At 44.1% G+C, this 22,659-nt stretch overlaps 1 protein-coding gene across 1 annotated transcript in view; it reads left to right on the top strand.

Annotated features, from left to right (window-relative positions):
• Positions 1-22,659, top strand: part of LOC143927813 (inter-alpha-trypsin inhibitor heavy chain H3-like) — a 357,183-nt gene that overhangs the window by 46,639 nt on the left and 287,885 nt on the right. Inside the window, exons 6-7 of the mRNA XM_077452197.1 lie at positions 7,039-7,149; positions 9,751-9,876. Of these exons, the coding sequence (XP_077308323.1) occupies positions 7,039-7,149; positions 9,751-9,876 (237 nt within the window). The remainder of the gene's footprint in view (positions 1-7,038; positions 7,150-9,750; positions 9,877-22,659) is intronic.

Here is a 22,659-nt window from a genome sequence, read left to right as displayed (position 1 = left end):
TAGATTTCTTGAGGATTATGGTTGATAAATATTTCTGTTCCAAGTGAAGAAGCCTCTCCAACCCAGTCTGCAGGAGGGCCACCATATTCCCTCTGTCCATTAACCTGTAAAGATTAATATTACCTCTTTCCATCCACTCCAGAAGGGAAGTGTCAGGGAACTCACCGTGTGAATGTCCGTCCCAGTATAGCAGCAGCTTATTTTTGTTCCAAGGGCCATGCGCGGTGTCCCCGTCAAAGGCGAACGGGTTCCGGAATGAACGCACACACATGCCAATACGAACGCGTGGGCGCACTCACGCGCCAATCCGTACGTGTGTACACACTCACGCACGACCACGTCCACCAATCCTGGCACATGTCACCATATATAAACAGGGTCATGACCTGATACCAGTGCTGGATTGTCTTCAGCTCGTTCCTGAGATACCTGACCGCTGTTACGTTGTTCCTGATTACCTGGCTTGCTTGACTATTCTTCTGGATCACCCCTGCTTACGGCTTGGACTCTCTACTTCGGCTTGCTTCCTGACTTTGTACCTCGCTGCCAGCACATTGACAGACCTCTGCCTGTCCTTGACTACGAACCTGCCTTCCGTTCCTGTACCTCGTTGCCAGCCAGTTGCCAACCTTGCCTGTTCCTGACATGCAGTATTTCTACATACCTGCTTGGCTCCCACTGAACACCTCCGGTGACCAGTCTACACTTCTTCTTCCGTGAGGATCCAGTGTCTTCAAGCCTCAATCTTCAACCTGCAGGCACCTGCGCCCATTCGCTGCCTCATCACTCCCTGTCCTCACTTCCAGGGGTGTTGAGACTGGAACCGTGGAAGAGGCCACCCCCAGCATTCGGACTAAGGTTCATGACAGGAAGCTTTATTGTCCTTATTCAGAGACGTAATCCAAACCACGGTCTTAGCATATATTAAACAGTTGATCATTATTATAGAATGATCTGCTTTCTCCACAGGCCTTAATAAGTGGGTAGGAGGCTTGCCCCTAGTCCTTTCCAAAAGCCCCTGTCCTGGTTGGGTCTGTCACAGCCTGTATCCTGGGGCAAGTCCAAAATATATGGAACAATGTCCCTGAGTAGAGTTGAGTGGACACCTGGATGTTTGGGTTCAACTGGTTCGGCCAAACCTCGCAAAAAGTTCAAGTTCGGGACCCGAACTTGACCCAAACTTGACCCCGAACCCGAACCCCATTGAAGTCAATGGGGACCCAAACTTTTGAGGACTAAAATGGCTCCTAAAATGTAATGGAATGGGCTAGAGGGCTGCAAATGGCAGCAAAATGTTGTTAAGAGCATGGCAAGTGCTCTGCAAACAAATGTGGATAGGGAATTAACTTAAAATAACATAAAATACATAAAAAAAATAAAATAAATCTTGACCTAGGAGGACGAGGTCCATATGGAGTAGGGGGTTGAGGTGGCGGTGGATGTGGCAGTGTAGGTGGAAGCGGCGGTGGAGGAGGACGAGGTAGCCAACACTGGTTTTAGTTTAGAATTTTTACATTTTTTTAAATTAGGGTACATCCCGAGTAAGAAGGATCAAAATTACAACAATGGCTGGATAAGGCCGGTATACATGTCTATTCTGCACAAAGTATGGATAAGTCCTGTGGGATCCATGCCTGGGTCATTTTAATGAACGTGAGCTTGTCCACATTGGCTCTGGACAGACAGCTGCGCTTGTCTGTGATAACGCCCCCTGCCATGCTAAATACACGTTCAGATGCAGGGCAGGCCAGCACCTCCAAGGCATAAAGGGCAAGCTCAGGCCATGTGCCCAATTTGGAGACCCAGAAGTTGAAAGGGGCAGACCTGTCATTCAGAACGTGTAGGCGTGTGCACACATACTGCTCCACCATGTTGGTGAAATGCTGCCTCCTGCTAAGACGTTCCATATCAGCTGGTGGTGCTGGTTGTTGTGGCATGCTGACAAAGCTTTTCCACATTTCGGCCATGCTAACTCTGCCTTCTGAGGTGCTGGTGGTGCCCCGGCTGTGTTGGCGACCTCTTCCTCCTCCGCCTTTGCCTTGTGCTTTCACTGTGTCCCTGCTGTCAGGTATGGGAATGCCACCAGCAGCGCGTCTAGCAGCGTTCGATTGTACTCTCGCATCTTAGGATCACCAGTGAGGGAATTAAGGATGGTACATTGTCCACATCATCATCCACCCAGTCTTCAACCTGCCCTCCTTGTCAGTCTGCACAATTGCAAAAGCAGCAGCAGTTGGCACCTGTGTTTCTTCATTATCCGGGATGTGCTGCGATGGTCCTCCCATGTACTCATCTTGAAACATAAGTTGGCCATCGGTGGGTGCACTCAATCTCTTCCACTTCTGGGGCAGGTCTAGGTGGATGGCCCTGGGAAACCCTGCTAACAGGCGCGTGATATGATGCTTTGATTAAAATGATGCAGTTTATTCATATACAAAAAAAATGAATGCATATAAAAAGTATCTACGTATTCATAAAAACTAGGTTACAAAATATACACATTAAAATTTAGAAATTAGACATGCCCATACAAGGGCAAGTGCTCAAAGGTGAGCTCTTTACACCTCTTTCTTTTACCTGGCTTTCTTCGGACCACCCCTGGTCAGTTTAGATAGTGGGACATACATGATCATCCTCTAACTTCCTTCCTTTGTAAGTACTACAATTCTATACCAACAATGCCATCACGAGCGCAGGGACAGCAACAGACCTGTCAGAGCTCCGCTGTCCTCTATGGAGAGACTGGATAAAAACGGACCTCCTGTCCGTTTTCCTCTGATCCCATCCAATCGTCCAGATGGAAAATAGGATTTCTGTCTGTCTGGATTTCACAGACAGGATCGGATACCGGCGGATGTCAGGGGACATGTCACTGCTGAACATTCGCTGCTCCATAGAGGTGCATGGAGCGTCTAATCAGGTCCGCCTGAAAAACTGACAGGCAGACCTAATCGGAAAACCAGTGTGAAAGGGGCCCTAAGAGTTTTAATCAGCTGGAGCTTATTCCCCTGTCACCTTTTTTCTCTTGGTGTCGGGAAAACTTGTCAGAAGGTATTCATACTGATATCGGAGGAGCAACAGACATAAATTACACTTTTCCTCTTAATTCAGACAAGTACACACTATAGAAGGGTGTGCTTTGTTCATATTTCATGTATGAGATTTACAACCACTTTAAGGCTCTCTCCTGCTTTACTTTGGGGTTCTCCCCCCTTCCTCAAAGACTAAGTCACCATGACAGTCACCTTTGTGTTCCAATTGCCCTGTACTCTGCTCCTTCTTGAAGAACTTTATTTTGATGTGGAGCAGTACTGCTCCATTGAAGGGGTTACTTTACTCCCACCTTTACTTGACACTGTTGTCCACTCCAATACAGAACTCCCCCTGTGACACACCAAGATGGCTTCCAAATTTCACAAGAATCCTCTGTCTTTGGTAAACACAGACTTCTCCAATATGGCTACGGGGAGCCTACTACAGAAGACAAATCCGTCCTCTGCAGGATTCCCTCTAGTATAGCCTTTTTCACCAGGGTGCCTTGGCAAAATGCCCAAAAAAATTTTTTCTTAATAAACTCAATTCAATGGACAATGTGAGAGCTATTTGTTTCAGGATTTCGTTTTTTGGATCTTATAAGACAGTTTGATTGGCGATAAATGGCTCGAATCGGCTAAAGTTCAAGCCATGGGTGCCTCTGCAAGCACCACCTAGCTTGACAAAACTTGATTTAATAATCAACTGAACTGGGTGAAATATTTATCATCTGCAAAATGACTGCATCCTCTCAGAGGCAGCACGTTTGTATTCAGACAGTGGGCTGAATGAGAGAAAATTTGTCTTATATGGCTAATTTTAGTCTACCACTTCTCTGACAAAGAGAATACAAGTTAATAATCAACAAATATTGATTGTTGTGTGGCACTAATATGATACAATTCAAAACTAGATGTTGGTTACTAAGGCCGCATGTACAGGTGAGTTTAGGATCTTTTGACCTTTTTTGCCAAAGCCCCTGAACTCAACTCAATAAAAGCCTATGTGTCCATGTACACATAGGCTTTTATCAGACTCCAGGAGCAGCAGAGTTTAGGGGCAATTAAACATCCCTCTCCTGAAGGCAGAGGAATCGTGTTCAGGAGAGGAACATTTTGGCAAAAATTCAAATGTGGCAAAATCGCAAAATAAAAATGTAGTACTGTTATTTTGCTGTGTTTTTTGCGATTTTCTGCTGCCAGGAGAGTTAGGTTTAGGTGCAGCCAGTGTACCTGAATGGTTCCCTTTTAAAGCCAACTCGGCCAAAGTTGATTTAGCTTTTAAGTGGGCTTGAGGCAGCTTCTTTTTGCTATTCCTCACAGAGGTTCCAGTGGCAAGATAGGTCTCAGTCATTTCCCATAAGGGAATAATGAGGGTGTCCCCTCCTCGCACATGCATTCAAATAGTAACTGTTTTATTCTATGTTCTGGTGGATCTATGGGTGCTCTGGCCTGAAGACACAATTAACTTGGTAACATTCATGGCAATTTGATTAACCTCTGTAACCTCTAGACATATAAGAAATCAGTATGGCTCAACTTACAGGTCACCAAACAGAATTGATGTATGAGTTGTAGGTCGAGTTTATATTCTGGGAGGAAGCAGTAGAGAATAGGTTACCAGAAATTAAAGAATAATATAGAGTATAGTAGGCCACATTATATGTAAAAGTGAGTACTCCTGCGCTAAAATGGATTTGTGAGTAACAAAGAAACAGGTGCTGCATACACCGTATGGACCAAACTCACGTCCAAATTGTGTACACTATAAAAGGGAGAGGGGGTGGTGTTGCGCTCCTATTTGGTATGTTGGATACAATTATAACAAAATAGTGCAATTGGCTACATATCGCAATGATAGATAAAGTGCAAGACAAATTTCATTCATAAATAAATATATATAAAAACCTAAATTAATTATGCCACTTGTGCGAAAATAAATAAAACAATTATTGGGTGATATAAAAAAAAAATATATAAAAAAAAAAATCCACATTAAAAGGTGCAACTGTAGGTGATTATATCACTGTGCAAAATATATACGTGAATGATTCATATAGTGACTGGTATAGAAAAATATATGAAATAAAATTGACAATAAATTTAAACTAACAAAAAATAGTGGTTTCAGATCTTCTAGCTAAACAAATAGCCAGTGCGGTATGGACTTTTTTTATTATTTTTAAAAAAAATAGTCCAATGTGCAATATAGGTGCAGACGTGCAAAGTGTTGCGCTGAAACGCTGTGTATCGCTGTCTTTAACTTATAGGTGACACTGTGCCTTTAAGTGCAAATACACAAGAAAATCTTCAGCGTCACTGACACCCGTGGTAAAATTGAATGGTTACCTTACTGCTGTAAGGCAGACAGCATATAGCAGATAAAGGAGGGGGGTAAGGTTCCCTTCAACTTGGTCCTTTCCTGGATGTCCGTTCTCACTCTTAAGTGCAGACAGGGGAGGTAGGGGAAGGGGGTAAGGGTAATCCTTGTTTTCCTCTCTTTCCACTGGGTGCTTCAAATGGTGTAGTTCTCAGTGTGCATTAAAAAGATATAAAGGAGGTCCACCATAGTATAGTATTTTAAAATCAAGATCAATACTTTAATTTAACATAAGGAAAAGCACTCACATTTTTTCAGGGGGTTGCAGTACTATTAAAAAACGAGCGCCGAGCTCGTGTCACTGCCTGAGCGTTTGTTCCGTTCTGTTCTCTGAATAGCCTCGGATCCTACGCGTTACGTCACATGTTGGATCCCAGTTGAAGTCACGTGTGACGTAACGCGTAGGATCCGAGGCTATTCAGAGAACAGAACGGAACAAACGCTCAGGCAGTGACACGAGCTCGGCGCTCGTTTTTTAATAGTACTGAAACCCCCTGAAAAAATGTGAGTGCTTTTCCTTATGTTAAATTAAAGTATTGATCTTGATTTTAAAATACTACACTATGGTGGACCTCCTTTATATCTTTTTAATGCACACTGAGAACTACACCATTTTAAGCACCCAGTGGAAAGAGAGGAAAACAAGGATTACCCTTACCCCCTTCCCCTACCTCCCCTGTCTGCACTTAAGAGTGAGAACGGACATCCAGGAAAGGACCAAGTTGAAGGGAACCTTACCCCCCTCCTTTATCTGCTATATGCTGTCTGCCTTACAGCAGTAAGGTAACCATTCAATTTTACCACGGGTGTCAGTGACGCTGAAGATTTTCTTGTGTATTTGCACTTAAAGGCACAGTGTCACCTATAAGTTAAAGACAGCGATACACAGCGTTTCATCGCAACACTTTGCACGTCTGCACCTATATTGCACATTGGACTATTTTTAAAAAAAATTATTTAAAAAGTCCATACCGCACTGGCTATTTGTTTAGCTAGAAGATCTGAAACCACTATTTTTTGTTAGTTTAAATTTATTGTCAATTTTATTTCATATATTTTTCTATACCAGTCACTATATGAATCATTCACGTATATATTTTGCACAGTGATATAATCACCTACAGTTGCACCTTTTAATGTGGATTTTTTTTTTTTTATATATATTTTTTTTTTATATCACCCAATAATTGTTTTATTTATTTTTGCACAAGTGGCATAATTAATTTAGGTTTTTATATATATTTATTTATGAATGAAATTTGTCTTGCACTTTATCTATCATTGCGATATGTAGCCAATTGCACTATTTTGTTATAATTGTATCCAACATACCAAATAGGAGCGCAAGGCCACATTATATGGTTGCCTGGAGATGTGAATTTAAAAGCTGCATTTGGCAGGTAAGTAGTCTTCAAAGTAAAAGGATCATCTATGCACAGTTTTCCAATTGTCCACACTTGTCAAGTTTTGCAATTATTACTTAAAGTCTTATCGTAACAAATGTTTTATTTGTAATTTACACTTGAGGAAATAGGCTAAATATCAGAAAATATATATTTGTATTAAACTATTTTTTTCAAAAACAATTTTTTTTAACTTTATGATTTTTTTGATTGATAATTTCAGATTGATGTAGAGATATATGAACCACAGGGAATCAGCTTTCTTAATGCTGAAGCATCTTTCATAACAAATGACTTGCTGCCGGCCATCAAAAAGTCCTTCTCTGGAAAAAGGGTATATTTTTTATTTGTAAATAGCAAACATAGAGCATTGTATATAATTCCATATTGTGTTATTAGATCAGGGCAGTGTGCCAAAAAATGTTTTCAAAGAAATTAAGCATGCCAATTTTGGAACAAAATCACTCTCAGCCAAGAAAAGGATTTTTTTATAAAGTAAATGCTGTAAACCACTTTAGTAGTGAGAAATTAACATCCTGCACCTTCACACCTCAGATCACTGTTCCCCCTGCACATCTGCCCCACCACTGTACATCTGCCTCACCACTGTAACCCCCTGTACATCTTCCCCACCACTGTACCACCATGCTCATCTGCCCCACCAATGTACCCCCTTTCTCATCTGCCCCACCACTGTAACCCTCTGCACATCTGCCCCACCACTGTACTACCCTGCACATCTGCTCCACTTCTGTATCCCCCCCGCTTCTCTGTCCCACCACTGTAACCCCCTGTTCTCCTGTCCCACCACTGTAACCCCCTGCACATCTGCCCCACCTCTGTACCCTGCTGCTCTTCAGTCCCACTACTGTAACCCCCTGCTCATCTGCCCCACCAATGTTCCCCCTTTCTTATCTGCCCCACCACTGTACCACCCTGCTCTTCTGTCCCACGACTGTAACCCCCTGCTCATCTGCCCCACCAATGTACCTCCATGCACATCTGGTCCACCACTGAACCATCTTCTCATCTCTCCTAACACTGAACTTATCTGCTCATCTGACCCACCACTGTAACCCCCTTTCTCATCTGCCCCACCACTCTACCTCTTGCACATCTGTCCCACCCTCTGTTCCCCCTGCTCTTCTGCCCCACCACTGTAACCCCCTGCTTATGTGTTCCACTGATGTACCTCCTTTCTCCTCTGCACATCTGCCCCACCTCTGTTCCCCCTTCTCCTCTGCCCCACCGCTGTAACCCCCTGCTCATCTGTCCCACCAATGTACCTCCTCTACCCCAACACTGAACCCCCCCCTGCTCATCTGTCCAACCAGTGAAACCCCCTGCTCATCTGCCCCATTACTGTACCCCCCTGCTTTTCTGTCCCACCGCTGAACCCCCTTCTCATCCATCCTGCCACTGTACCTTCTGCACATCTGCCACACCACTGTACCCCTTGCTCTTCTGTCCCACCACTGTAACCCCCCTGCTCATCTGCTCCATCAATGTACCCCTTTTCTCATCTGCCCCACTGCTGTACCTCTCTACACATCTGATCCACCACCGTATCCCCATGCTCTTCTGTCTCACTACTGCATCACCTTCTCATCTGTCCTAACACTGAACCCATCTGCTCATCTTCCCCACCACTGTAACCCATTTTCTCATCTACCCCACCAATGTACCTCCTGCACATTTGTCTCACCTCTGTACCCCTCTGCTCTTCTGCCCCACCTCTGTAACCCCCTGCTTATCTGCCCCACCAATACACCTCCTTTCACATCTGCCCCACTGCTCTACCCCCATGCTTTTCTGCCCCAACACTGAACCCTCCTTCTTATCCGGCCCATCACTGTACTCCCTGTCCTTCTGCCCCACTGCTGAACACCCTTTTCATCTCTTCCACCACTGTACCTCCCTGCACATCTGCCCCACCGCTGTACCCTCCTGCTCTTCTGTTCCACCTCTGAACCCCTCCTACTCATCTGCTCCACTGCTGTACCCTCTTCTCATCTATGATGTGTGATATGCAGAGTGGTGAAAGGAAGCAGAGATGAGACATCTCTACCTCTACACATCCAGCTGATCCACCACTTGCATCCAGCCCACGTGCTTGTATGTGATTTATGGGATGTATGTGATGTCACATACAAGAATCTGGAATGAATGCACAATGATGAGCTCAGATCAGGGGCGTTTTCTGAAAGCAGTGAGCCTGTGTGCAGGATCATAGGTTGGGCCCCTGCAGCTGAGAAAACGTGGTTGGGTGTGATTTTCATTGTGCTGTATACTGGCTGTGGCTTAAAGGGACACAGGGTGCAGGGGTTCAGTAGTAAGCATCTGTATGCATCCACCCCTACACCCGCCCCTTGCAGAGTTGCCCGAGCATCGGGAGCGTGCGGGAGCGTGTGGCACAATGTAGTCTTAATTGCGCAGGCGCCATGTACAGCTCATCAACAGCTGTTCATGTTCAGAGCCTTTCAGCGTCTCCTTTGCCCTCCATACTGAGCAAGGGCTGCGTCTGCGCAGTACAGAGCGGACACTATGCAAAGGAGAAGCTTTCTCGCCAGAATACTGGCAAAAGAGGATTAACGTGTCGGGGGTTGCCTACCCCTGTATTAGATGTTTTACATGTTTTGCATTTGGTAGGCAAACTTTTTGTAACAGTATTTGTCTACAGAAGTTAGTTCGTATAAACAACCTTTCCAAAAATCTTACTTGGAAGAATGACCATTATGCTCAGAATTACTCATTCATTTAGACTACGCCATTATGTTTATAGATACTGTATATTCTCACAGTTATTTTATAGTACATGTCTAAATCTGATTGGTTGATATTCATTGATTGAACAGTCTAATTTCAGACAGTTTAATGAACAGAGACCATGTTCGCAGCAAGAAACTGATGAGTCTACTTCTTTTACCATCTTTAGGGTCACATCTCCTTCAAACCCACATTAGATCAGCAACGCTCTTGCCCTGACTGTGCATCAACTTTAATGGATGGGGATTTTATTGTAACATATGATGTAAACAGAGAATCTCCAGGAAACATACAGGTGAGTTCTGTTTTTGGATTGTTTTGAAAAACGTAATTTCATTTTTTTTTATTTCATGAAAGCGTAAAGAACCTATAGAAACAAAACTTTGTGAAAGTTTAGGATATCTACTGTAAACCCAAGGACAGACATGTAATATATTGCTGGTTACCAGTATATTTCTGTTTGGCTGCATTAGGTTTCTCGTTTTAGAAAATTTTCAGCAAGTACAGTAAATACCTGTCAATCTTTTTATTATTTTTTTTTTTAAAGGGTAAATTGTACTAACAATTTGCAGCACAATAGTGACGGTATCCACATTATACAAAGTACAAAGCAGTAGTACAAAAAAAGTAATAAAAGTTTACAAAAGTGTTCAACATCAAAATATGCTGCAGCTTGCACAGTGACAAAGTAAAATGAATAAAGATATACCTCACAAAATCTAGATTTTGTCTTTGTACTTCACTTAAATAACAGGATAACTAAACAAAACTCAAAAGTAGGAGCTCTCATTTATGGCATGGGCCCTGAAGGGCTGGCACGGTAAGCTAGACCTTCAGAGCGTATGCGCCGATTAAGTCATCAGCTGCATGCACTCTGAATATCTCCTAAACTTTAAGTTTAGGAGCTATTCACAGTAACTACAGGTAAGCCTTAGCATAGGCTTACCTGTAGGTACAATTAAAAAATAAGACTTTACTTTCTCTTTAACCACTTGCTTACTGGGCACTTAAACCCCCCTCCTGCCCAGACCAATTTTCAGCTTCCAGCGCTGTCACACTTTGAATGACAATTGCGCAGTCATACAACACTGTACCCAAATGAAAATTTTATCATTTTTTTTCACACAAATGGAGCTTTCTTTTGGTGGTATTTAATCACCATTTGGGTTTTTATTTTTTGCTAAACAAACAAAAAAAGACAGACGTTTTTGAACCCCCCCCCCCCATGTTTCATAGTTTGTTATAACATTTTGCAAACGGGTAATTTTTCTCCTTCATTGATATTCGCTATCGCTATTCGCTCGCTATCAGCGCGAGGAGGAAAAATAGCTGATTGCCGGCTTTGCTTACATCACATGATCAGCTGTCATTGGCTTACTCCGTTCTGTGATCAGGCAAGACCCGCTGATCAGAGTGCGCTGCACGCGCCCTGCAGGGAGGCACGCAGGCTGCTCGAGCACAGGATGATGTCCAGGGACGTCCTCCCGGCAATTGCCGTCCTCGCTGTAGTCGTCTTTCGACTATAGCGCAGGCGTAAAGTGACTAAAATCTTGGTGAAAACTCAAAATTGTTTATTTTGAGCAGATGGAAGGTTGTACGGGTGCATACATACTGTATGACATGTTTCTGATAGTCGGACATATATGTTTAGTGGGTCAATCAAATAAGTATATTTTTTTGTAAATTCTTTTTATTACATTTTTTATACAGTACAAGCATAGAACACAAAAATGGAGCAGACAACGTACTCATTCCGTTGAGTGGCCACGCAGGGCCAGTAACTGTGAACTAACATAGTTCAACTACCCAAGGCCAACATTTCTCACTTTTGGTTACTTCCAGTTTAGTAGGATAGCCTTCCTGCCATAAAATAACCCTATATTTAGTAATGCCGCGTACAGAGGATCAGACTTAGTCCGGCGGACAACCCGGATTTTTGAAATGAACTTGCCCACATACGGAGTAAATGATGTGTTGTGTTGTGATGTGGAGTGGGACATCAACGCTTTTATCAATGAATCCTAGGAGCTTTAATTTGCATTGTTATTTTTACATTAACTAGCCACTAAGGATTTTTTTCTTTTTTATTTCTAAGTTTATTTTCATAAGTTTTCAGACATTATATACAATATAGTGGTGGGTTTTTACATATTTGGGCAATTCATATTTCATATTTTAGTTATCTAATTTGTATTTAATGAGAATATGTGCATTTGACTTCTAAGGCCGCGTACACACGCGGGGACTGTTCGCTCAACTTTGTTCGTCAAACAGTTTCAGCGGACAGTCCGCTCAAAATTAGCATGGACGGACATGGCCACACACGACGTACGAACAGTTTGCTGAAACCGTGCGCGATGACGTGAACGGCACGTACGACAGGACTAGAAAATGACGTCCTATACACTGCAATGCAACCTTCGGCGTATAAATTCTTTCTGAGCATGCGCGGAACTTTGTTTGACGAACAAGCCTACACACGAGGGGACTGTTCGCTGAAACAAGGTTTCAGCGGACAGTTTTTCGGAAATTCCGAAAAACCTTGTTCAGCAGACTGTTCGCTGAAACTGTCCGCTGAAAGCCCACACACGAGCGGACTGTCCGCTGAAACACTATTCAGCGGACAAAGTTGAGCGAACAGTCCCCGCGTGTGTACGCGGCCTAAGTCTGTGTATATGTGATCATTGTGATGGGTGCATTATGGTTGGGTAAGAGAATCTATCTCGGACTTTTGTCCTTCTTTCCGGGCCTCCACTATCTTCTTACAGCTCTTTTACTAGCGTTGGCCCAGTCTTATTGCTATCACCGCCGCCTTCTTCTTCTTCTCCTTCTTCTTCTTCTTCTCTTCTTCTTCTTCTTCCTTCCGATGTTGACACAATGCTTTCTCCAGCCTTAATGGCAGGGACGCATTGTGCGGCGACTTATATAGGGATAAGGGGCGGGGTCACCGGGTAATGTCACATGGTGACCCCACCCCTTATGATGTCAAGTCTGCCAGATAGTCCGATCGTGTGTACGTAGCATAAGGTGCAGTGTGCCAGAGAGGGAACCACTTCCTCCACCAAACCAAGGAGGCAAACGCTTGGCATCGTAGGGATTGGAACATTGAGGACCTCTGATATACAGGAGGGTATCCCAGACTAGAAACTCTGAATTTGCGTGCAACTCCAAAAGACATTTACCACTAGAAGAGGGATAAATGCATGACAACCTGGCTGGTGTATAATAAATTTGATGTAAGAACTTAAACTGGATCAGATGGTCCCTGGCAGACACTAAATGCTTGAAAGGGTGATCCCACATATCGTCCCAGTCTTCCCCCTGGATATCTGTGATTTCCCTATCCCACCGTTCACGGCATCTGGATACCACTTGAGGTGTTTTTTTAACCACTTCCCGACCAGCGCACCACGATGTACGTCGACAGAATGGCACGGGCAGGCATATTGGCGTACAGGTACGTCCAATATTCGATGCCGCCCTGCCATCGGGAGCGCGCCTCCGGCGGCGCGCTCCCGCGCTGGTCGGGACCCCCGTGAGTACGGTCGCGGGACCCGCGGACTCGATCGCCGCGGGCATCCCCGCGATCGTCTCACGGAGCGGCCGAATAGAGCAAATGCTGTGTAAACAACATTTGTCTATTCTGCCTAGTAACTAGTGACGCTGATCTCTGCTCCATGTGATTGGAGCAGAGATCAGTGTACACTAAATGAAAGCCCAACCCCCCCACAGTTAGTAACACTCCCCTAGGAACACTTAACCCCTACACTGCCACCCACTGGTTAACCCTTTCACTGCCAGTGTCATTTACACAGGAATCACTGCATTTATATAGCAATGATTACTGTATAAATGACAATGGTCCCAAAAATGTGTCAAAAATGTCCGATGGGTCCCCCACAATGTCGCAGTCACAATAAAAATCGATGATCGCCGCCATTACTAGTAAAAAAAAAATAATAAAAAATTATTAATAAAAATGCTATCAAACTTTCCCTATTTTGTAAACGCTATAACTTTTGCGCAAACCAATCAATAATCGCTTATTGCGATTTTTTTTACCAAAAATATGTAGAAGAATACGTATCGACCTAAACTGAGGGAAAAAAATGTTTTTTTATATATTTTTGGGGGATATTTATTATAACAAAAAGTAAAAAAGAATGCGTTTTTTTCAAAATTGTCGCTCTATTTTTGTTTATAGCGCAAAAAATAAAAACCGCAGGGGTGATCAAATACCACCAAAAGAAAGCTCTATTTGTGGGAAAAAAAGGACGTCAATTTTGTTTAGGAGCCACGTCGCACGACCGCGCAATTGTCAGTTAAAGCGACGCAGTGCCGAATCGCAAAAAGTGGTCTGGTCTTTGACCAGCAAATTGGTCCGGTCTAGAAGTGGTTAAATAGGGATTTGTACGTTGTTGATAATGGTTTAATCAAACCCTCATTGGACAAGAGGTCTTCTAGTGCCGAAGGGAGACATTCAACTATTTGTCTACAGAACTGCATCTGAAATGCGTGGTGCAGCTGCAGATAGCAAAAAAAGTACGAGTTGTGCAAGTTGTGTCTTGCCTTCAATTGGTCAAAGGTTATGTGGTCACCCTCCTTGGTGATGTCTCCCAACACATTAACACTTCTACCAGCCCAAATCATGGGATCCAGTAGGGAGCAAAAATGAGGGAGATTTGGATTCATCCATAGTGGGACTGATGGTGTAACTCCCACATAGCTAGGAGACACCAGGTTGGTGGTAGCTTCCCATGCCCTAATAGTCGCTTTCATTGACTCAGTTATTGGCAGGCTGTATTTTGGGCCTCTGTAAAAAGCCAATTGTAAGCTCTCATATGATCACAACTGTGCCGTTTCCATGACTGTGACAGAGTCCCGTCATCCGTCAATGCCTAGCAAAAACCATCTGACCAGCCAGATAGTATTTTTGCCAGTCCGGGAGTGCCAAACCCCCTTGTCCCCATTGTTCCTGAAGTACCTTAATGTTTATACAAGGTTACATTGTTACATAGTCAGATTGATAAAAGACACAAGTCCATCTAGTTCAACCATAAAAAATAAATAAAATAAAAAATATCATACAATCCCATATACCCAATCCTATACCCACAGTTGATCCAGAGGAAGGCGGAAAAAAAACAGAAAAGAATCCAATTTGCTACAGCAGGGGAAAAAATTCCTTCCTGATCCCAGAGAGGCAATCGGATTTTCCCTGGATCAACTTTACCTATAAATGTTAGTACCCAGTTATATTATGTACATTTAGGAAAGAATCCAGGGCTTTCTTAAAGCAATCTACTGAGCTGGCCAGAACCACCTCTGGAGGGAGTCTATTCCACATTTTCACAGCTCTTACTGTGAAGAAACCTTTCCATATTTGGAGATGAAATCTCTTTTCCTCTAGACGTAAAGAGTGCCACCTTGTCCTCACTGTTGACCATAAAGTGAATTACTCAACACCAAGTTCACTATATGGACCCCTTATATATTTATACATGGTGATCATATCCCCCTTTAATCTCCTCTTCTCAAGAGTGAATAAATTCAGTCCCTCTAATCTTTCCTCATAGCTGAGCTCCTCCATGTATCAGTTTGGTTGCCCTTCTCTGCACTTTCTCCAGTTCCCCGATATCCTTTTTGAGAACTGGTGCCCAAAACTGAACTGCATATTCCAGATGAGGTCTTACTAACGATTTGTACAGGGGCAAAATGATATCTCACTCTCTGGAGTCCATATCTCTCTTAATCCAAGAAAGGACTGTGCTCGCTATGGAAACTTCAGATTGGCATTGCATGCCATTATTGAGCTTATGATCTACCAAAACACCCAGATCCTTCTCCACCATTGATTCCCCCAGTTGTATTCCCCCCTAGTATGTATGGTGCATGTATATTCTTAGCCCCCAAGTGCATAACTACATTTATCAACATTACATCATCTGCCACATAGTCGCCCAATTAGACAGTGCATTGAGGTCGGCTTGTAAATTGGAGACATCCTGTAAGGATGTTATTCCACTGCATAGCTTAGTGTCATCTGCAAAGACAGAAATGTTACTTTTAATCCCAGACCCTATATCATTTATAAAGATATTAAAAAGTAAGGGTCCCAGCACTGAACCTTGGGGTACACCACTGATAACCTTAAACCATTCAGAGTAAGAATCATTAACCACTACTCTCTGAATTCTTTCTTTTAGCCAGTTTTCTATCAATTTACAAACTAATATTTCCAATCCTGTAGACTTTACCTTACAGATTAGTCATGTGTGGGGAACAAGTGACTGGGGGACCACAAAAATTATCCAATGAAACTGTTCAGTTTTTGAAAGTATGCTTTGGGAATCCACGGAGGAGAAGGATATAAGAATGATAAAATTACTGTCAAAATCGTAGTTTTAATGAGGCTAATATGCTAATATTAAAGATGAGAGCAACCGCTTCCAGACCTAGGTTCTTTGATTGAGTTACCAGTGGGTGAAGGATTATTGGTAAGTAAAGTTGAATGTTGACAGTTATCTTAACACCCAAATAAGTGAGAAAGGAAACCAACCGCAGCGGTAGGAAGCCATCCAGTAGGTTCTTTGCTTCAGGACCCACTGGTAGCATGGATGACGCCCAATTCACCCACAGGCCTGAAAAGGAGGCAGATGTGTTGAGTAATAATAGGGTCATTTGGAGAGATGGCCCCCAGGTTCCTGAGGAATAGGAGCAAGTCATCAGCATAGAGTGCTAGACATTCCTGAATATTCCCCACCCAAACTGCTCCTACCTCTGTGGAGTGCCTAAGTGCCCTTGCTTTGGGCTCCATCATTAAAGCTAAAAGAAATGGGGAGAGAAAGCAGCCCTGCCTAGTGCTCTTATCTATGGTAAAGAAATCAGAGACAGAGAACCCCAGCCAAATTGCCGTCCACGGGTCACTGTACAGCAGAGTGATCCAATGGGGAAAACCAGGACCGTAGCCCATATTTTCCAATACTTTATGCATGTATTGTTAATCAACAGAATCAAAAGCTTTTTCAATGTCTATAGAGACAATGACTTTGGCTGGGAAGTCTGGGGTATCATAGGAGGGAATAGGAGAATATAAGGAGGAGTAATAGTGTACAAATTCCTCCAAGATACTAGCCGGATCAATAACCAGGGTCCCACCTGCGTTTTTTATGACAGGTATGTTAACCAGAGTTTTTTGGTCAGCTATCAGGTTGGCCAATCGTTTGCCATTCTTGTCTCCTTCAGCAAAGATAGATTCCGCCCTCAGCCTATATTCAGTATGTGCAAGATTTGTATAATGTAGCGACATGGAGCTCTGCTTCTCCAGCAGGGACACATAATTAGCCTCTGATGGAGAGTCGGTGTGCATCCTTGCACTATTTTTTTTTGGCCAGGAGAAGCTCACCCTCCTGATTTTGTTCTTACCTTTATTGCAGAGATGTACTCTCACCTTGCCAGTGCCTTAAATGCATCCCACACCTATGGCGGCTCAGCCAAGTCTGCATTGGTTAACCAGTATGTTTCAATGGAGGATTGTATTTGGGAGACCACCTGATCCTTCAGCAATTCCCCCAGTGACAGTTTCCAACCTCCCCTCCCCCCTCAGATGGGAAAGTTAAGGTGACACAGAGTGAGTTGTGAACCGAGGTTCCCCCCAGCCAAATATTCTGAATCCTGTAAGTACATTAACATGGGAGCAAATTTCAAATCAATTCTAGCTGATGATTTATGCAAGGAGGGTAAATAAGAATCAAGAAGAGGAAGTGACATTTGTGTGCCTCCAATGCCACAGTTCAGTCAGACCTGCCATAGATACCCAGGAGCAAAGGTCTACCGAGGCTGGCCTAGTGGTGTTGGATGAGTCCAATACAGGGTCTAAAATGGCATTGATATCTCCCATGAGTAGCATAGGGAGGTGGATATAAGGTGCTAGTGTAACCATCAAGTCATACAGTAATTTCACGTGGAAAGGAGGGGTAAGTATATGTTTACCAGCAATAATTTTATAGTAAAAGACGTCCAGTATCACTGTGTAAACACCTGGTGGACTGTACATGGAACAGCGTTTTGCTAACCAGAATGGAGAACCCCCCTATAGCATATGTGGAATATGTTGAGTGAAATGCTTTTGAATGCAGGGCCTGCATAGGGACAACATTTTACTCCCCTCCAGGTGAGTCTCTTGCAGGAGGACGATATGTGGCTTACCCTGTTTAAGACACTGGAATACTGCCGCCCTCCTAAATTTGTTCAAACCCCTTACATTCCAAGATAATAACTTAATCCTACTATCCATTGAAAAAAATTAAAAGTGCATGAAAACCCAGGGAAACTCAGCTAGTGACCAGGAAGTAAGTTGTTAAAACTCACATAGAGACATTCAATTCCTAGGTAAAATTGGTGCATTATTTGCATAGAAAGTATGACGCCGATCAGTTAAACCTCTCCCCAACCCCCCCCCCCCCCTCCGCGGTTATACCAGAAATTAATAAACAAACAAAATAACCAAAAATTGTCCTGTATGCAGCTTGATCCCAGAAACTAATAAACCTGGAAGAATCCAACCTTAAGTGTCAAATTTCTGGATGAAAATTTGCATCTTTAGCATTAGACTCCTTGCCTAATCAAGGGATTAACCAGTGCAACCTTCTAACCGCATTGCATAGGTGTGCGCCATAAAATAAAGTAGTGATGAGCTGCACTCAGCAAACTTCCCAAGCAAAAGGCGCTTATGTAGCGCCTCAGTCTGGTGCCCTCATTAGGGGGAGAAAACAAAATCAGGTTTTTAAATCAGCTGGAGTTGCGGAGATAACATGGTCAAAAAAGGTATTATGGGTTTTGATCCAGCCAGTCGCAGGCTTCTTGCGGGGTAGGAAAAAAATTAGCTAGGGTAAAACATGCTATATATAAATATTCACTCTGTGAGCCTCCTCCTGACATCTGTAAAGGAGCGAAGTCTTCTTTGAGTCTCAGCAGAGAAATTAGGGAACAGCATTATGCACAGATTTTCAAACTTTAAATCTTGATGCTTTCTTCAGCCGGCAGCAGTTACGGTCTCTGTAATTAAGAAACCTGACCAGGAATGGCCGTGGTGGGCAGCCTGAGGGCCCTGTTCCTGTGGGAACTCTGTGCGCTCTCTCTACAACATATATGGGCGGGAGATCTCCCAAAGAAAGCAGAGATTTAAAGAACTTTTCAGCAAATGTGGTTGTGACAGTTCCTTCAGCCCCCTCTGGCAACCCCACCACCCTCACATTGTTCCTTCTCTGCTTGTCCTCAGCTCTGTGTTTTGGAGTGATCTTACCATATCTCTGAGCTCTGCCAGTTGTGAGCCTTGGGTATGGGAAACATCCTTAACCTCAGAGATGCAATCCTCTGCTGTGGTGAGTCTGATCGTATCCAAATCGTGTCTAATGAGGTTGCACTCTGAGGCCAGATGATCAATGCGGCCCATGAGCTCTGATTTTGATGCCGCAATGGTTTCCAGGATCAGTCCGGTAATGGCTGCATCATCCACCTCTATCTCTGGTGACAACGGCGGGGAGATCCCCGATTTCTGAGACACGCTGCTCGCCGGTTGCTCCATCCTCATGTTCTGCAGCCTGGCACGCTGTGGGGTGGATACAGGAACCAAGATGGTGTGGGCAGAGCTAGCCGCCATGCTGTTTTGAGAACGGAGCTGCCTCTGATCCAATGGCAGCTGGGAGTGCTGCTCTTTTAGCTTTTTGGATGCAGAGGATGGCATCCTTTTGTCCCCAGAGGTCTCCGCTAGTGTGGAAAAGATATAGATCAGGATGGAAGTTGGCCAGACAGGTTGAAACCCATGTAATGTTCAGGAGGATAGCTGGAGCTCTGAGAAGACACGTCCTGCCCCGATCACATCTGGTCACGCCCCCCCCCCCCAAGCAAATTAATATATAAAGAAAAGGCCTGCTATCTATAATATAGAATAGAACAGCAGAACATGTCACTGTCGATCAGGAGTTAACCATTTTCAAATGTTGGGTATAGGTATAGGGGAGGGGAAAGAAAGAAACAGAAGAGAAGAAGTGGGGAAAGAAGGAGATGGGGCTTGAGGTTAAGTGGCTCCAAGCTGCCCATATGTTAATTTAGGTCAATAAAGCTATTTTCTCTCAGAGATCAATCAATTGTCCATCAAAGTCCACTCATAAAAAAATGGGAGTTATGCAAATATATATGTGGGTGTCAGAAACCATGAACCAGACCGAGACAATTAAATTACACTTGTTTATTAAATAAAAATAAAAAGGTAAATAGAAAAAGCATAGTCAAAACATAGCCAGAGTCCAGTAACCGGATAGGGTAGTCAGCCAGGCCAGAGTTCAATAACCATAAGAAAGGGAATGGACAAATATCTTGGATCTATAGGAGTTGCACACCCCGATAAATATACCAAAAAAGGTTAAAAAACGCTCCCCGTGGGGTTTTTAACAGCAATTTGAGAGATACAACAGATCTTTACATAAAAGTATACATTTTTATTGACACAGCATGATGGAATAATTGTACATCATGGGAAAAATGGCTCTGGTACATACAGCAGGCAACCATTGATGAAAAGTATAACAATCCTTTACATGATCTACTAATATACAACTAGAGTATTAATAATATAACGTTCCCGTATTTCTCACTCAAAGGACCATTAGATGTATGGAAATACCCCAATGCATTTCAACCCAGAACAAATAGTGGTCTTCTTCAGGGTTTTTTTGTATTTCTGTTAATACAACAATGGATAATTTTTATTATTAAAAAAAATCTTAAAGTAAAATAGATATGGACCAAAAACGCTTCACCAATATTTAGCCTTTTCATCAAGTAGATGCATTTAAGACCAGAGACTTTCTTAAAAGGACATCCGTCTCATTCAGAGGTAGGGATGAGCTTCGTGTTTGAGTCGAACATACGTTCGATTCGAACATTGGCTGTTCGTCCGTTCGGCGAAGTCCGAACATTTTGGTCCGTTCGCGCCAAATTCGTGTGGCGCTCACGGCCCACAATGCACTGCGATGGCGCAGTGCATTGCTGGCTCATGATTGGCCAAGCATGCACTGTGACCCCGCATGCTTGGCCAATCGCAGCGCCAGCAGCGAGGAGAGCCATGATTGGCCACAGGCAGGATGCCTGTGGCCAATCATAGCTCAGGCTGTGTAGTGCACGCCCCACACTATATAAGGCCGCCAGCGCGGCGGCCTAGTGTAGTGTGTTGGCGTCTGAAGCAGTGGGTGTTCTGTGTACCTTGAACACAGTACACACCGATCGTTTTCGGCCGATTTTCGATCTTGCTGTTGTGTAGTGGTTATTGTCTGCGTGCCCTGACCGCAGTATACACCGCTATATTCACCTCACCTATATAGCTAGTGATCTATCTTTTATAATAGAGCTTGCAGTCAGTAGTGTTAGGAGATAGTGCGTGCTGTCTGCGTGCTCTGTACCCAGTACATACCGCTATATCCACCTACATAGCTGTTCTCTATTTGAGCCCACTTGCCATCTGCAGGAGTTATTGGAAGTTGTGTGTGCCTCCAGCACAGCACAGTATACATCTGTATATACCCCTTTATCTCTGGTGTTCTATAATAAAGGCATCTGCAGGAGTTAGTGGGTGTTCTGTGTACCTTCAACACAGTACACACCGATTGTTTTCGGACGATTTTCGATCTTGCTGTTGTGTAGTGGTTGTTGTCTGCGTGCCCTGACCGCAGTATACACCGCTATATTCACCTCACCTATATAGCTAGTGATCTATCTTTTATAATAGAGCTTGCAGTCAGTAGTGTTAGGAGATAGTGTGTGCTGTCTGCGTGCTCTGTACCCAGTACATACCGCTATATCCACCTACATAGCTCTTCTCTATTTGAGACCACTTGCCATCTGCAGGAGTTATTGGAAGTTGTGTGTGCCTCCAGCACAGCACAGTATACATCTGTATATACCCCTTTATCTCTGGTGTTCTATAATAAAGGCATCTGCAGGAGTTAGTGGGTGTTGTGTGCCTCTAGCACAATATACACTACCCAACTGCTTTTTTACCCAACTCCCTTCAGGCCATTACCATGTCTGGAAGGCCAGCAAGGAGAGACAGACAGGCGCGAGCCGATAAAAGAGGGCAAGCAGGCTCTGTGTCTAGAGACAACAGTGCTGGTCGTGGACGCGGTGCATTGTCATCAGCACGTGGCCATGGGACACGCTTGTCCTTTTCGGCAGCTGGACATGTTGAACCGCAACATGCCAACGACTTGGTAGAGTGGATGACCAAGCCCTCTTTATCCTCCTCATCCTCTCTCACCCAGTCTCAGGGTACTAGCAAAGCAGCTGCCAACGCATCGTCTTCCCTCCTCTCAATGTCATCATCAGTGACTCCTTCCCTAGACCCACCACGTCCTCCTGAGGAGTCTCCTGAACTCTTTGAGCACAGTGTTGGGTACATGCTCCAGGAGGATGCCCAGTGTTTTGTGGGCTCTGATGATGACACTCAGCTAGAGGAAGGCAGTAGCGTGAGCGCAGAGAGAGGGGATGCTCAAGAAGGACAGCAATCTGGCAGTCATGTTCCACAAGCTGCAACATACTGCCAGGTTTGCTACAGCGATGAAGAGGGAGGGAATGATGAGGGCACTGACTCCACGTGGGTGCCTGGAAGGAGAGAGGAGGAGGAGGAGGAGGAGGAGGCACATGTCCAACGAGGCAGGATGCCCTCCGGGGGCCAGCTTAGGGGCAGCACACCGCCTGTGCAGAGCGCTGCCTCTGCGCGTTATTCTAAAAGTTCTTTGGTGTGGGCCTTTTTTGAGAAGAGTGCATCAGATCGCACCACTGCTATTTGCAACATATGTCTCAAGCGTATCTCACGTGGCCAAAACATCAGCCGCTTGGGCACCACATGCTTGACCAGACATATGTTGACCTGCCATGCAGCTCATTGGCAAGCGTACTTCAAAGACCCACACCAAAGAACAAAGCGGACCTCTCCTTGCTCCTCATCAGCTGGCATCTCCAACCCCACTAGACCTTCAGTCCTCTCTGAAACCTGCTCTGAGAGGAATGAAGGTGTAGAATT

The sequence above is a fragment of the Lithobates pipiens genome, unplaced genomic scaffold, assembly GCF_037356315.1.
Source record: "Lithobates pipiens isolate NorthernLeopardFrog02 unplaced genomic scaffold, aLitPip1_a1.2 Scaffold_23, whole genome shotgun sequence".
In the NCBI taxonomy this organism is placed as follows: domain Eukaryota; kingdom Metazoa; phylum Chordata; class Amphibia; order Anura; family Ranidae; genus Lithobates; species Lithobates pipiens.
The sequence above is the reverse complement of the archived record's forward strand: the minus strand, read 5'-3'. Positions and strand labels throughout refer to the sequence as shown.